Source organism: Sphaeramia orbicularis, chromosome 1 (genome assembly GCF_902148855.1).
Source record: "Sphaeramia orbicularis chromosome 1, fSphaOr1.1, whole genome shotgun sequence".
NCBI lineage: Eukaryota > Metazoa > Chordata > Actinopteri > Kurtiformes > Apogonidae > Sphaeramia > Sphaeramia orbicularis.
The window spans coordinates 16542463-16554872 of NC_043957.1; the positions used below are offsets into that span (position 1 = coordinate 16542463).

The 12410-nt window shown below is 39.6% G+C and overlaps 2 protein-coding genes across 2 annotated transcripts; both read right to left on the reverse strand.

Annotated features, from left to right (window-relative positions):
- Positions 1–527: 527 nt before the first annotated feature.
- LOC115411997 (histone H4) lies at positions 528–10343 on the reverse strand. Its single transcript, XM_030124330.1, has 3 exons — positions 9916–10343; positions 9595–9596; positions 528–539 (listed from the first exon to the last, which is right to left on the reverse strand). Exon 1 carries the CDS (start codon positions 10243–10245, stop codon positions 9934–9936), a length of 312 nt encoding a protein of 103 aa, XP_029980190.1. The 5' UTR covers positions 10246–10343; the 3' UTR covers positions 528–539; positions 9595–9596; positions 9916–9933.
- LOC115410543 (histone H1-like) lies at positions 721–1443 on the reverse strand. The gene has a single exon (XM_030122261.1). It carries the CDS (start codon positions 1415–1417, stop codon positions 797–799), a length of 621 nt encoding a protein of 206 aa, XP_029978121.1. The 5' UTR covers positions 1418–1443; the 3' UTR covers positions 721–796.
- Positions 10344–12410: the final 2067 nt, after the last annotated feature.

Here is a 12410-nt window from a genome sequence, read left to right on the forward strand (position 1 = left end):
AATAATAATAATAATAATAATAATAATAATAATAATGCATGTCCATTCACGTTTGTAATACTGTTATATTTTATTGCTTTTATTTTCTATTGAGTTGTTTTACTGCATCAACCATAGAAATTATGTAAAAAACGCGTATCTATTTATAATCTAGTCAAAACTTGTCTAATTTAACTATGTTTTAATTAAATAGTAACTGTGTGTCACTGTATGAGAACATGTACCCACTGCCCTGCTTGAACTGCTTTAATACAAATAAACTGAACATACTAGTTCAAAGCTAGTAGATTTTTTAAAGGACATTAGAAACTTCTGCAAGTCTGTTTTATGTTTGAATTTCATGGAATGTAATAGATGAATTACGAACTAAATACCAGCGGTCTATTTAAAATAAATCTTAAAAACAGAATACTACCAGAATGAAACTCAGAAATCCTAGTTTTATCTTTTTGATGATTATCATTAGTATCGTAATTGAAGTTTTATATCAGTCTTTCATATCAAACATAAGTATTTATGTCCGTTTGAAATACCGGTGGCTTTTATTTTCTGCTGGGTTGTTTAATTGTATCACAACCATAGAAATTATGTAAATGATGTGTATCTATTTACAAACTAGTCAAAGCTTGTCTAGTTCAAGTATGGCTGAATACAGAGGAAGTGATTTACACCCTTTAAGGTAAAACTTATTTCAAATAAATACACGTTTACAAGGAGGAAGTGTCTCTTTCTGGTAGTGGTGGGGGGCTCTTAAAAGAGCCTTTGGTCAGTGTGGTTCTGTCTCAGACTGGACACTTTACTTCTTCTTCGGGGCTGCCTTCTTTGCTGGGGCCTTCTTGGCTGCTTTGGGCTTGGCTGCCTTCTTTGCGGGGGCTTTCTTAGCTGCGGGGGCCTTTTTCGCCGCCTTCTTGGGGCTCTTGGCTGCCTTCTTGGGGCTCTTAGCTGCCTTCTTGGCCGCTGCAGGCTTCTTGGCCTTCTTCGGAGACTTCTTAGCGGCTGGGGCCTTCTTGGCTGCCGCTGCCTTCTTGGGTTTCTTGGCGGCTGCGGGTTTCTTGGCGGCCTTCTTGGCTTTGGGAGCGGCTTTCTTTGCGGGCTTCTTGGCCTTGGCCTCGGTCTTCTTGCTCATCTTGAAGGACCCAGAAGCCCCGGTCCCCTTGGTCTGGACCAGAGCTCCCTTCAGGACCAGTTTCTTGACCGCGGTCTTGACCCGAGCCTTGTTCTTGTCCACATCGTATCCTCCGGCGGCCAGAGCCTTCTTCAGGGCGGCCAGAGACACGCCGCTCCGCTCCTTAGAGGCGGACACGGCTTTCAGGATCAGGTCCCCAACACTGGGTCCGGCCTTCTTGGCGGGTTTGGCCGCCTTCTTCTTGGCGGGCTTGGCCGGAGCCGCGGCGGGAGCTGGAGCTACTTCTGCCATAGTTAGAGTTAGAGATGTGCGGTCACACAAGTGTCTGACTAGACTGAAGGGGAGCTCGGAGAACGGGGTGTCCATAAACATACCATGAGAACCGTGAAGACTCAACTCAGCCTGTCCATCCTCGGTCCGGTCTGAATGCTGAGATACTTGTGTTTTCTCTTCACACATAAAACCGTATAAAACAGCTGTAGGTGAAGGACTGGAGGATGAGAGTGAACGGAGCCGATAGCGGACCTTTGTCTCTTCATGTTCCGGTCATGTAGACCTCTGAGGATCTGTGGATTTAGTCTGAACAGCCTCCAAACCCCACAGATCCACCGGGACGGACAGCACCGATCAACGGATTTTCACACTTCTTTCCCTCATAAAATAATTTCAAATGGATCCAAACTCCTCCAAAGCTGCGGTGTAGTTGGTCAACATTCCTGTTAAGAATCTCAAGGTCTGAAACTGTATCTATACTGAACATATTAAATAAAACTGAAGCTGTTTTGTCAGCACCAAACACACAGATTTACAGCGCAGATTAGTGGAGTTCTGATCAGGTCTGCAAACACACACTGGGATCACTGTTTTGTAGAAAACTTTTCTTTTTTTTTTTTATGAATAGACATGGATCTAAAAATATGAAAATAACATTCATCTGTTTCTAACAAATGAATAACAATAACATGATTTTGCTGCAATAAGGTCCCTTATTATGAGATGAGACAGACTGTGACATTTGCTGCATCTGTGCTCAGTGGGACTGGGCAGTCCTGTGGTGTGATATGGTTTATTTATTCCACTGTGCAATATTTGTTTGTGGTTGGTAATTTAGTTTTCTTACTGCTGTGAGAATAATAACACAATATAATTATTTTTTTATTACTATTCATTATTACTACTTTATTATTTATTTACACTAGTAGTTTTTAATGTGCCAATGCCTGTTTTTCACTATTTTTTTATATATATCCCCCACCCTTTTTTTCCCCTTGTAATGTGTATTATATGTGTTTGGTACATAAAATTTTGTTCTGCTATTAGAACCTTAATTTTCTGAGGGCTCTGCCAAAGGGCTCTATAAAGTTCTAATCAAATGTAATTTTGATAAAGAATTGGTGTAATAACCTTTTATAGGGCACTGATGGACAATACTCTGATATATATATATATATATATATATATATATATATATATATATATTTTTTTTTTTTATTTAATTAATTCTTTTTTTGGGGTCGGGGGGGGGTCAGTCATGGCACTGGGTTGATCATGTAAACTGCAACCGCTGTTCCTGGCCCCCACCCCCTCCACTAGCAGGCAGACGCAGACGCACCATGACGTAACATGTCCTTGCATACAGTTAGTAGCTCTATACTGTAGCTGTGGAGCATATATGATCTGTGCTCTGTAGGCTGTCGGTGGTCAGCTGTGTTTGCTGTTTGAAACATGGATAATAGAGAGAGCAAAGGTGGCGCAGAGAAGCAAGAATTAAAAAGAGGAAAGCTCTTGAAGCAAACACAGCCAAATGTGCCAAAATCTGCAACTTTTTCACAAAAACGACCTCCTGGTTGGAAACAACTAATGAGGACGATGAACCAGGTAAACCACCTTTCAAGTTAGTTAATTATCGAGTCAATGAATTGTGTGGCATTGTGGCGTGAACATAACGTTATGCAATTTAAATAATAGTATGATGCGACACCCCATAACTGGGAAACTTTGTCTTGTAGCTCCTCAGAGTCAGAAAGAACATTCAGCAGCAGACACCAGCCATGAGCCCACAAGTCCAGAGAGGGCAGGTAGGACTGCTCAGAGAGGGAAGAGGATTAGAAGAAATAGACTACAATGAAGAGTATGGTGTAGGCCTGTTCAATATGAAAGGTGCTCTGAGATGCTCCAGGATTCAGCACTACATGAATGAAACTGACACCAAGGCTTTGCAAAATAGAAGATTTGTGCTGACAATTATGACCATTTTTAAAATGTGCTTTAGTGTCAGAAGCAGAGCCAGGAGTCAGTAGTGATGAGGGGATTGCTCCTGTCAGTATGGAAGGAAAAGGTACAGGAACAGACTGTGTGAACAAGCATTAGTTCCAGTAAAACCACTTTCTATACCCAAACCATAGTCCTGACCTTTTTTTTTTTTTTTTATTAAAAGTGAGACAGTAAATACACAAAGCCCACAATTGAAAGGCAATAGCATAAAGTAACATCAAATAAGCCTACATATTTTGCCAATGTAAATATCTTAATTAGTTAAGTAAGTCAAAATGTCTGTAGATATTATTTTTTATTGTGATCCAGGTGCAGGTGAGTCTAGGGAAACTGGAGGAAGTGTGAAAGGGAGAGCAGAGTCTGCTGATGACAGAGGAGCAGCTCAGCAGCACAGCCCTGAACCACTAGGCACAAATGTGACAGATGAAGAGGAGTCTGTTGTTAGCTTTGATTACTTTGCTCGCCCACAGGATATACATACATTTTTTTTCTTATCATCCTCATCAAACCCCTAATATCACTATACCAAAAGTTTTCAATAGCAAAGATGGAACAAACCGCAAGTTAGTTGTGATGGAAATCTTTTGTTGCAGAGGATACAAAATTATAGTTATTAGAAAGTGCAGCAAGCTTTATTTTTTTTATTATTTTTTTAATTAATATTTTTATATATTCTTTTAATTCATTTCAAACATTTTAAAGGTTTGAAAAATGTTAACAATTATAAGAACAAAAATATAGATTCTGTTGTTGTGAGGAATAATAATGTTGGAGATGTCGATGTGCACTCACTGTTGAAATAAATCCACATTGTGAAGCCACCTTTACTTGCGCTGAATTTGAAATATTTTAGAAAATACACTGAATTACAAGGCTTTGCAGAACAGTGTGTAGACCTAGCATGTAAGGTTATAATTCCATGATTTTAATAATAATTGGTCGTGATCTAAAGTGGGCCAGTCTGAGGTATGAAACGCCAGGGCTGAAAATGAGTCTCAGTCCGGCCCTGTGCACACACACACCCAAAGCAAAACACATGTAAGGTGAAAGGAACATCACTTTTAGAACATTAGACCAACATAAGTGTTGATCCAGACACCTGACGACATCCACACTATCCCTTTGAATATCTTACATTCTTTAGTTTAGTACCATTACTTCATGGTACCTAACAAAGCAGATACACTCAGGTGGACCTTGCAGATCCTGTAGACCACATTGTATCACATTTTTGGCTCTCTTTTGGCATTATGTAAACCTTTAGGCTTAACTGTGGTATGTTTAAGGTTATCCATAATAGATATGGAGGCACCAACAATATATGGCTGAGTTCTGGCATATGTGTGGTTAACCAAAAGACTGGGCAAAGAGCGGGATCAAGTACAGGGATGATATGGCATGTTTATGGCAAACCAGAAGATTGACTAAAGAGCAGCAACATCTTATCCCATATGGGGTTGTGTTTTGGCATATTTCTGTAAAGCCAAAACACTACGCACAGAGCAGGAATTTCAACCCAGAAGAAAACCCCACTTCATTTTAAAAGCATCATCAACACAAATTTTGGGTGAATTTTGGCCTCCTTTTGGGTCAGTTTTGGCTACTTTTTGGCTGGATTATGGGGATTTGGGGCCTTTCTGGAACAATTATGGCTATACAGGGTGAGGAAGCTAAATTTACAATGAACATTTTGTTGTTTTTTCTCAGCAGGCACAACGTCAATTGTTTTGAAACCAAACATATATTGATGTCATAATCATACCTAACACTATTATCCATACCTTTTCAGAAACTTTTGCCCATATGAGCAATCAGGAAAGCAAACGTCAAAGAGTGTGTGATAATGTAAAGAAGAGAATGACTATGAGCAAAACTATTACGAGAAAGTCTGGAAGATACTATTAAAGAAGAATGGGAGAAGTTGTCACCCGAATATTTGAGGAACACTTGTGCAAGTTTCAGGAAGGGTTTGAAGGCAGTTATTGAGAAAGGAGGACACATAGAATAAAAACATTTTCTATTATGTCAGTTTTCTTGTGGCAAATAAATTCTCATGACTTCCAATAAACTAATTGGTCATACACTGTCTTTCAATCCCTGACTCAAAATATTGTAAATTTTGCTTCCCCACCCTGTATTTTGGAAGTCCGCAATTCATTTCGGGTGAATTTTGGCTTTCTTCTGGTTTGATTTTGGCTTGCCTATTTTTAAGCCATTTAGGGCCCATAGATCCACCCAGAACTTTGCTAAATGACATGCCAGTTTTGGGCTAGATTTAAGCCATAATGATTTTGCTATCTGGGTTGGTTCAAGTGGCTCGATGCCTCATCTCACCATCACTAGTTATAACCATTTTAACAATAAGACATGACAAGTAAATTATTTTAACTTTGCTGTATGGTAACAAGTAGTGATGGGTCCGGCAACACCGATGCGTCGGTGCATGCGTCGAGCTCACAGAGCAAAACCCCGTGTCAGTGCGCATGTCGCTTCAAGAAAGTCACGTGATCGATACAGGAACTGTTTTGAACTGACACTGATGTGCCAAACTGTGTTTATAAGGAAGCGCATCTGTCAACGGGATGCATCTGTCAAAAGAATCTCTGATCTTTTGCGGTTCATCGTCAAATTCATCAAGAATTATGGAACAGCCTCAAGCCAAAAGAAAGGTTTCCGCTGTGTGGGACCATTTTAATCTCATATCGGAAAATAAGGTATTTGTTTTAATTTCCTTGTTGTTTCATCCTGTTCCTCTCAGAGTTTCCACTTGATCTATCTGCATTCAAATTCATTTCAAAGTGACTCTTAGTTTACTATTCATATTATTTTCTGCAGGTTAAATGTCGCATTTGTTCGACAAAACTTTCCTATTTAAACAAAAGCACCTCCTCAATGCTGAGGCATTATAGGGCCAGGCATGAGAATGAAGTCTCAGATACACCCAGGATAAACTCAGGTCTACAGCTGTTCTACAACTTACTCACAGTTGCTTTATTGATAATTAATTCCTGTTAATTTATTCTTTACTTCATTTTTAACCATCAAGCTCAAAATGTTGGAAAAACTTATTTTTTGAATAAAAATTTGTAAAAAAGATCCCAGATCCCAAAAAAGAAAGATCCCAGTCCACAGTCATCCTCATTCACAACACATTCGCTTAGATTTTCACGTTATGATATATGTTCTCGTTATTTATTGACTGTCAGCTTAAGGATCATCTTAAGGTTGTGACAAAAGAGTGACTGATTTGATAAATGAGTTTATGCTACTGAGTTATTCAGTCCCACCAGGATTTTGCGGGCTTTTTTTGTGATTGTTGCGGTCTAAAATGACTGATTTTGTGGCAGGTTTTCCAAAAAAATGCGATGAAAGTTGCAATGATTTCAGGCTTCTTTTATTAATGTCATTGGAACATGGGCATTTACAAATTACCTAGAACAGTCTTTTTTGTGTTTTTAGCCTTAAAAAGCACCAGGAAGCCATGATTTTAAACAAAACAGGCTTTTTTTGCATTCATTCATTTATTTGTTTTGAGCAGAAGAAAAAAGTTAAACATTTTTTGTGTACAAGGAATTAATATCAGAGCAAATACATTAATAAATAAAGATGATCAAGACAAAATAACAATTGCCATGTACACTGGTAATAACAAAATAAATTCAATCTGTACTGCTCAAAAAGGAGTGGGAAGAAGAAAACTGATTAAATCCCACCCCCATCTCACATTTATACAACACAACACATGAGTTTTGCTTCCTTAAAGATATAGTTGTATATTCAGGATTAGGATTAGATGCATTACATGGTTAGACGGGTTACATGCACACACAGAGACTGACATGCACACACACACACACACACACACACACACACACACACACACAGGCACAGTGCAGCCAAACTTGGGTTGCTTTCTAACACGAGAGTAAACATTAATATTAACACCAAGTTTAGAGTAGATAGAGTAGATCCGCGCTAACCTTAATTCTTTCAGCTCCTGCTATTGTTCTGGATCCAACAGCCTCTGTCATTGGGACTTGTCTCGTCTGTCCTCTTCCAGTTTCAGCCATTCTCTTTGCATGTTTTGCTGTTGAAAAGTGTCTCTGGAGCGGCCACTTTCATTTGTGTTCCACCACAGAACGGTATACTTCCGCTTTTGTGTAACACATCTAGAAACTGGCTTGCACGAACTTTGGCAGTGATATTTGTCGGTAAATGTGGACATTATGCGTCGCACATGTCTTCATCTTCTCAAACGTCAACAAGGAAGTGAACATGATGACGTACATGTCACGTAGAGGGGGGTGGGAGATACGGGGCTAAGGTGATTGGTCAAATTTGCGGAAAATTCATGGTGATTGGACAAAATTACAGCGCCATGCAGAATTTGCGGTGATTGGTGGAATTTGCGTAAATAATTGCGATTCGCAACACTGCAAAATCCTGGAGGGACTGAATTAGCAAAACAACTGCCATGAAGAATGCATCAGACCTGCACAATACCACCTTCAGTGATAAAGCAACTCAGACATATATATATATATAAATATAAATATATATATATATATATATATATATATATATATATATATATATATATATATATATATATATTCCTTTTCTGAACCTGCGTTATCCTCACTAGGGTCATGGGGGTCACTGGAGCCTATCCCAGCTACTTATGGGCGAAGGTGGGGTACACCCTGTCACACACCACTTAACCTATCAGTGCATGTCTTTGGATGGTGGGAGGAAGAAGGAGTACCTGGAGAGAACCCATGCAGACATGGGGAGAACATGCAAACTCCACACAGAAAGGTCCTACCCCCATCGACTGGTGTTGGAATCTAACCCAGGACCTTATTGTTATGAGTGCTATCTATGGGGCCATTATTGTAGCAATATTATTTGCAAATGCGTGTGGAGAGTTGAGTGTCCGTATTGCAATCTGTCTGTGCGCACTCGGCTTTGCTCGCTCACATTGGTAGTAATACAGCCTACATACCACCAGTTGGCCGTATTTTAAGGGTACATGACATTACTGGGCTTAGTGGTGGTTGTACCTATAGACATATGTGTACCTGCAAAGTTGCGGGCGATGGAATGCCGGCTGCTTGCTGTAAGTATATTTGTTTCTGTTGTTTTTTGTTTGTTTGTTTTTTGCAGCCATCTTTCCTTGCCCAGGTGAATCTTCTTCTTCTTCGATTTTTAGTGGCAGTTGGTGAACCTTGCAAGCACAACTCACGTAAACTCACGTCAGGTACAAGAGCGAGCAAAGCCGAACGCAGCCGAAATGAGGGAGCCTGTGAGCCTGAGCCCAGGGCAGGCTGAGCCCAGGGCAGCTGAGCCCAGGCACACAAACCCTGGTTTTACAGACAAATCCCGCTGCGCATTTGTGGATCTGTCACGGCAGAAGTGCAGCAAAATTCACGTGTGTAAAGAGAGCCAATCGAGAAGCCGCTTGACTTGTAACCAATGATTTGTCTGTACGTCTGGGTCTTGTAGTGAAAATACTTTGACTTTTCAAATCTGATTACACACACAAGTTGTTTTACACATTTGCAGATTGTTGTACAGACACACAAATCTCATCACGCATTTACAGATTCATTTACACATTTGCAAATGTGTCTGTGCGCACCCAGATTGAAATACGGACACTCAACTCTCCACATGCATTTGCAAATAATATTGCTACAATAATGGCCTCATAGCTATCCAAAAGCACTCGTACACAAAAGTGCGTGTGTAGACAATGCGTACAGCAGTTGTGGACACATGCACCTTTAGCAAGATATATAGAATTTAAGACAAGTTGTTTATATGCAGTAATAATTCTGTGCAAATCTGAAGTTGAACTGTTTTACTTGACTCTAGCGCCTTGACCCAGCGCTGCACAGACCAGACCCTTACATTCAGGGTCTACTGATGGAACAGGGGCTGCGGCAGGTGGATGATGGATCTGATTACTGAGGGAGGGGTCCGCGGACACGCTGAAGTGGACCGAACCTCCACTTCCACCTCCGCTTCCATCACGCGCATCAGGTAAGAGGAAAGTGTCAGAGCTCAATGACACTGAGGGATTTACACGCAGTTCTATCAGGCTGACCTCCGCGTCGAAATCCGACGCAGAAGGGGTACCCCCTGCGTCAAATAGTGCCGAACGGGGCTCTGACCATGCGTCCATTTCTGACGACTTGGGATGAGCGGGCGGGGCTTTGGAGGGAGGCGGGTTGTTCATGTTCAAACTTTTACTAAGTGCTGTGAGAAATGCCACATCGGTAGGTATAGCTTTAAATCTTCAATTAAACAGGATGATTGAGAGAAAAAAAAAAGCTTAAGACATTAAGTGTTCTTTATTTGTCCTAATTACTGAATATCACCCGTTTTTATTCATTATTCAACTACCGCGTAGACAGAGCAAACATGTGATTCTTTCTTACATGACAGAAGCACATCTTTTGGTTCAGTGTGTGGCTCTTAAAAGAGCCTTTTCTTGTTTAATAGGGGTTCACCAGTGGTTTAGCTGCAGTTTAACCTCCAAATCCGTACAGGGTGCGGCCCTGCCTCTTCAGAGCATAAACCACGTCCATGGCGGTCACAGTCTTCCTCTTGGCGTGTTCGGTGTAGGTGACGGCATCACGGATGACGTTCTCCAGGAAAACCTTCAGCACTCCGCGGGTCTCCTCGTAGATCAGACCGGAGATACGCTTGACTCCACCACGGCGAGCCAGACGGCGGATAGCGGGCTTGGTGATGCCCTGGATGTTATCACGGAGAACTTTGCGGTGACGCTTGGCGCCTCCTTTACCAAGTCCTTTGCCTCCCTTGCCTCTGCCACTCATCGTCACTGTTCAGTTATCAACTTCACAATGTCTGAATGAGCGGATGAACCACTGCTTTATACAACATCTGAGAACGTGTTTGAAGACAGACAGAGGCGGGAGGGTTTTTTTTTTTTTTTTTCTTTCTTTCTTTTTTGGCGGCACCGGAAGCAACAGCAGGTTCATAAACGGCGCTCCGCTCCAATCAAATAGAGAAAGCAAAATGCTTTCTGTTTTAAACCTTAATTATGTCTAAGATAAAACATTCTTTCATTTCTCATTGAGCGTAAACCAACACCAAGACTCTAGTTATTTCGATCATTTAATAGCTGACAGTGACATTTTCACTGGTTGAAATACAACATGTGTATTGTATTAAATTATTTTAATATTTAAACATCTGTAAACACCTTTTTTCAGCACTGAATAACTTCACTTTTAAAGATGATATACTTTAACAAGCAGCATTGTACTATTCATGCTTAATATAAATAAAATCGATTCGATATTGTTTCAGATCAAGAATGTCCATCTTCATTTTAGATACACACTAATGTATCTACTGTCATGATATTAATGACAGAAAACAAATGATAATCAGACGAATATACTGAGATTGCAGTATTTTTATACAGCACATGCATATGGCAGCTAACAACATGCAGACTTCTGTCATCTCCATGTCAAATAAATCAAACAAAATAACTGATTTTTATTTCAGTGGGTTTACTCTCAAAACAAATGAACAATTGGCACTGAAACAACTCTACGGACATGTTTTTATTCATCTGAAATAAAACTTATTTTACATTATTCCAAACAATTAAGCATATTTCTACAAAAGAAAAAACTACTATGGATCTGACTGAATGCCTTTATTAATTACTCTTAATCCTAAACAGCAGATGTGTGTCCACATATCTAAATTTTAGACACTAGATCCAGTAATATACTGAAGAGAGTAAAATTATCTAAAATCAGAGTTCAAGCACCAAAACATGACTTCTTTTATCTAAATGTATTATTCAAGCTACAGAAAACAGTTGAGACAAACGTGTAACATTAAAATTCTACAGATATTTACCATCAGATGTTAAGGTTTAGTAGAAGATATCTGCAGAATACACGGACAGTGAAAAATGAGTGGCAGAGGAAAAGGAGGAAATTTGACCCTCATGTTACACTCAGTCGTACCTTGTCCTTATCCGTCACCGAACCCTCCGGGGTATAAACCAAATGGCCTCAAATGGTCGAACACCATACGCCTCTATGTTTGGGCAGTATTGGGTTCGCCTCACTTTTTCCACGAAGCTCCGCTGAGGCGCTTCTTGGAGGTGCAAGCTTCAAAAAGTAATGATCCAAAGTGGAGAGACTGGTCTCAATTGATCGACACCTGCCGATCAATTAATCCCTTTGGGCTGGAATTCACTAGATTTGATTCCAAATCTAAAACCCGCATTGATAGGATCTACGTATCTTCTCATTTTAAAGTGATACAGTACTCAACAATATTGAATGATTTTTCTGACCACTTATTAGTTAAAACAACCTTGTCTTCTAGTGAACCCGCCCATAGAGGGTACTGGAAACTTAATACACAATGTCTAAAAAATAAAGAATTGCTAACAGAATTAAAACATGAAATCCGAAAGGTGATACAATTACAATGTATCACAAACTCGTATACCAAATTATGGGAAACATTAAAACATAGAGTCAAGGATTTCTTTAAATTCAAATGGAGAGAACTAAATAAAAGAAAAAATTTGGAATATAACATCATGGTCAAACAATATATCACTTTAAAACAGAAAGAACACAGAACTAACACTGAAGAAGATCTTATGGGTGACCTAAAGGTCCTAATAGATAAGTTGAATAGCGAAATGTCATTTAATATTTGTAAAGATACTGAGATAAATGAAAAAGGAAACATATCACATATTATCACCTCTGCACAAAAACAAATTCAGAGTAAAACTATACAATCAATAAAGAAACCGGATGGTCAAACATCAAATACTGACAAAGATATTAGAGAAACTATCAGAGAACACTGTGTGAATTCGTATAAAAAAAACGACATAGATAGGAGTTGTACGAAAACTCTTTTAGACTCCATTCGAGACTCTACTCCAATAAATTGTGACTCCCTAAAAGGAGAAATCAAAAGAGAAGAAGTGGTT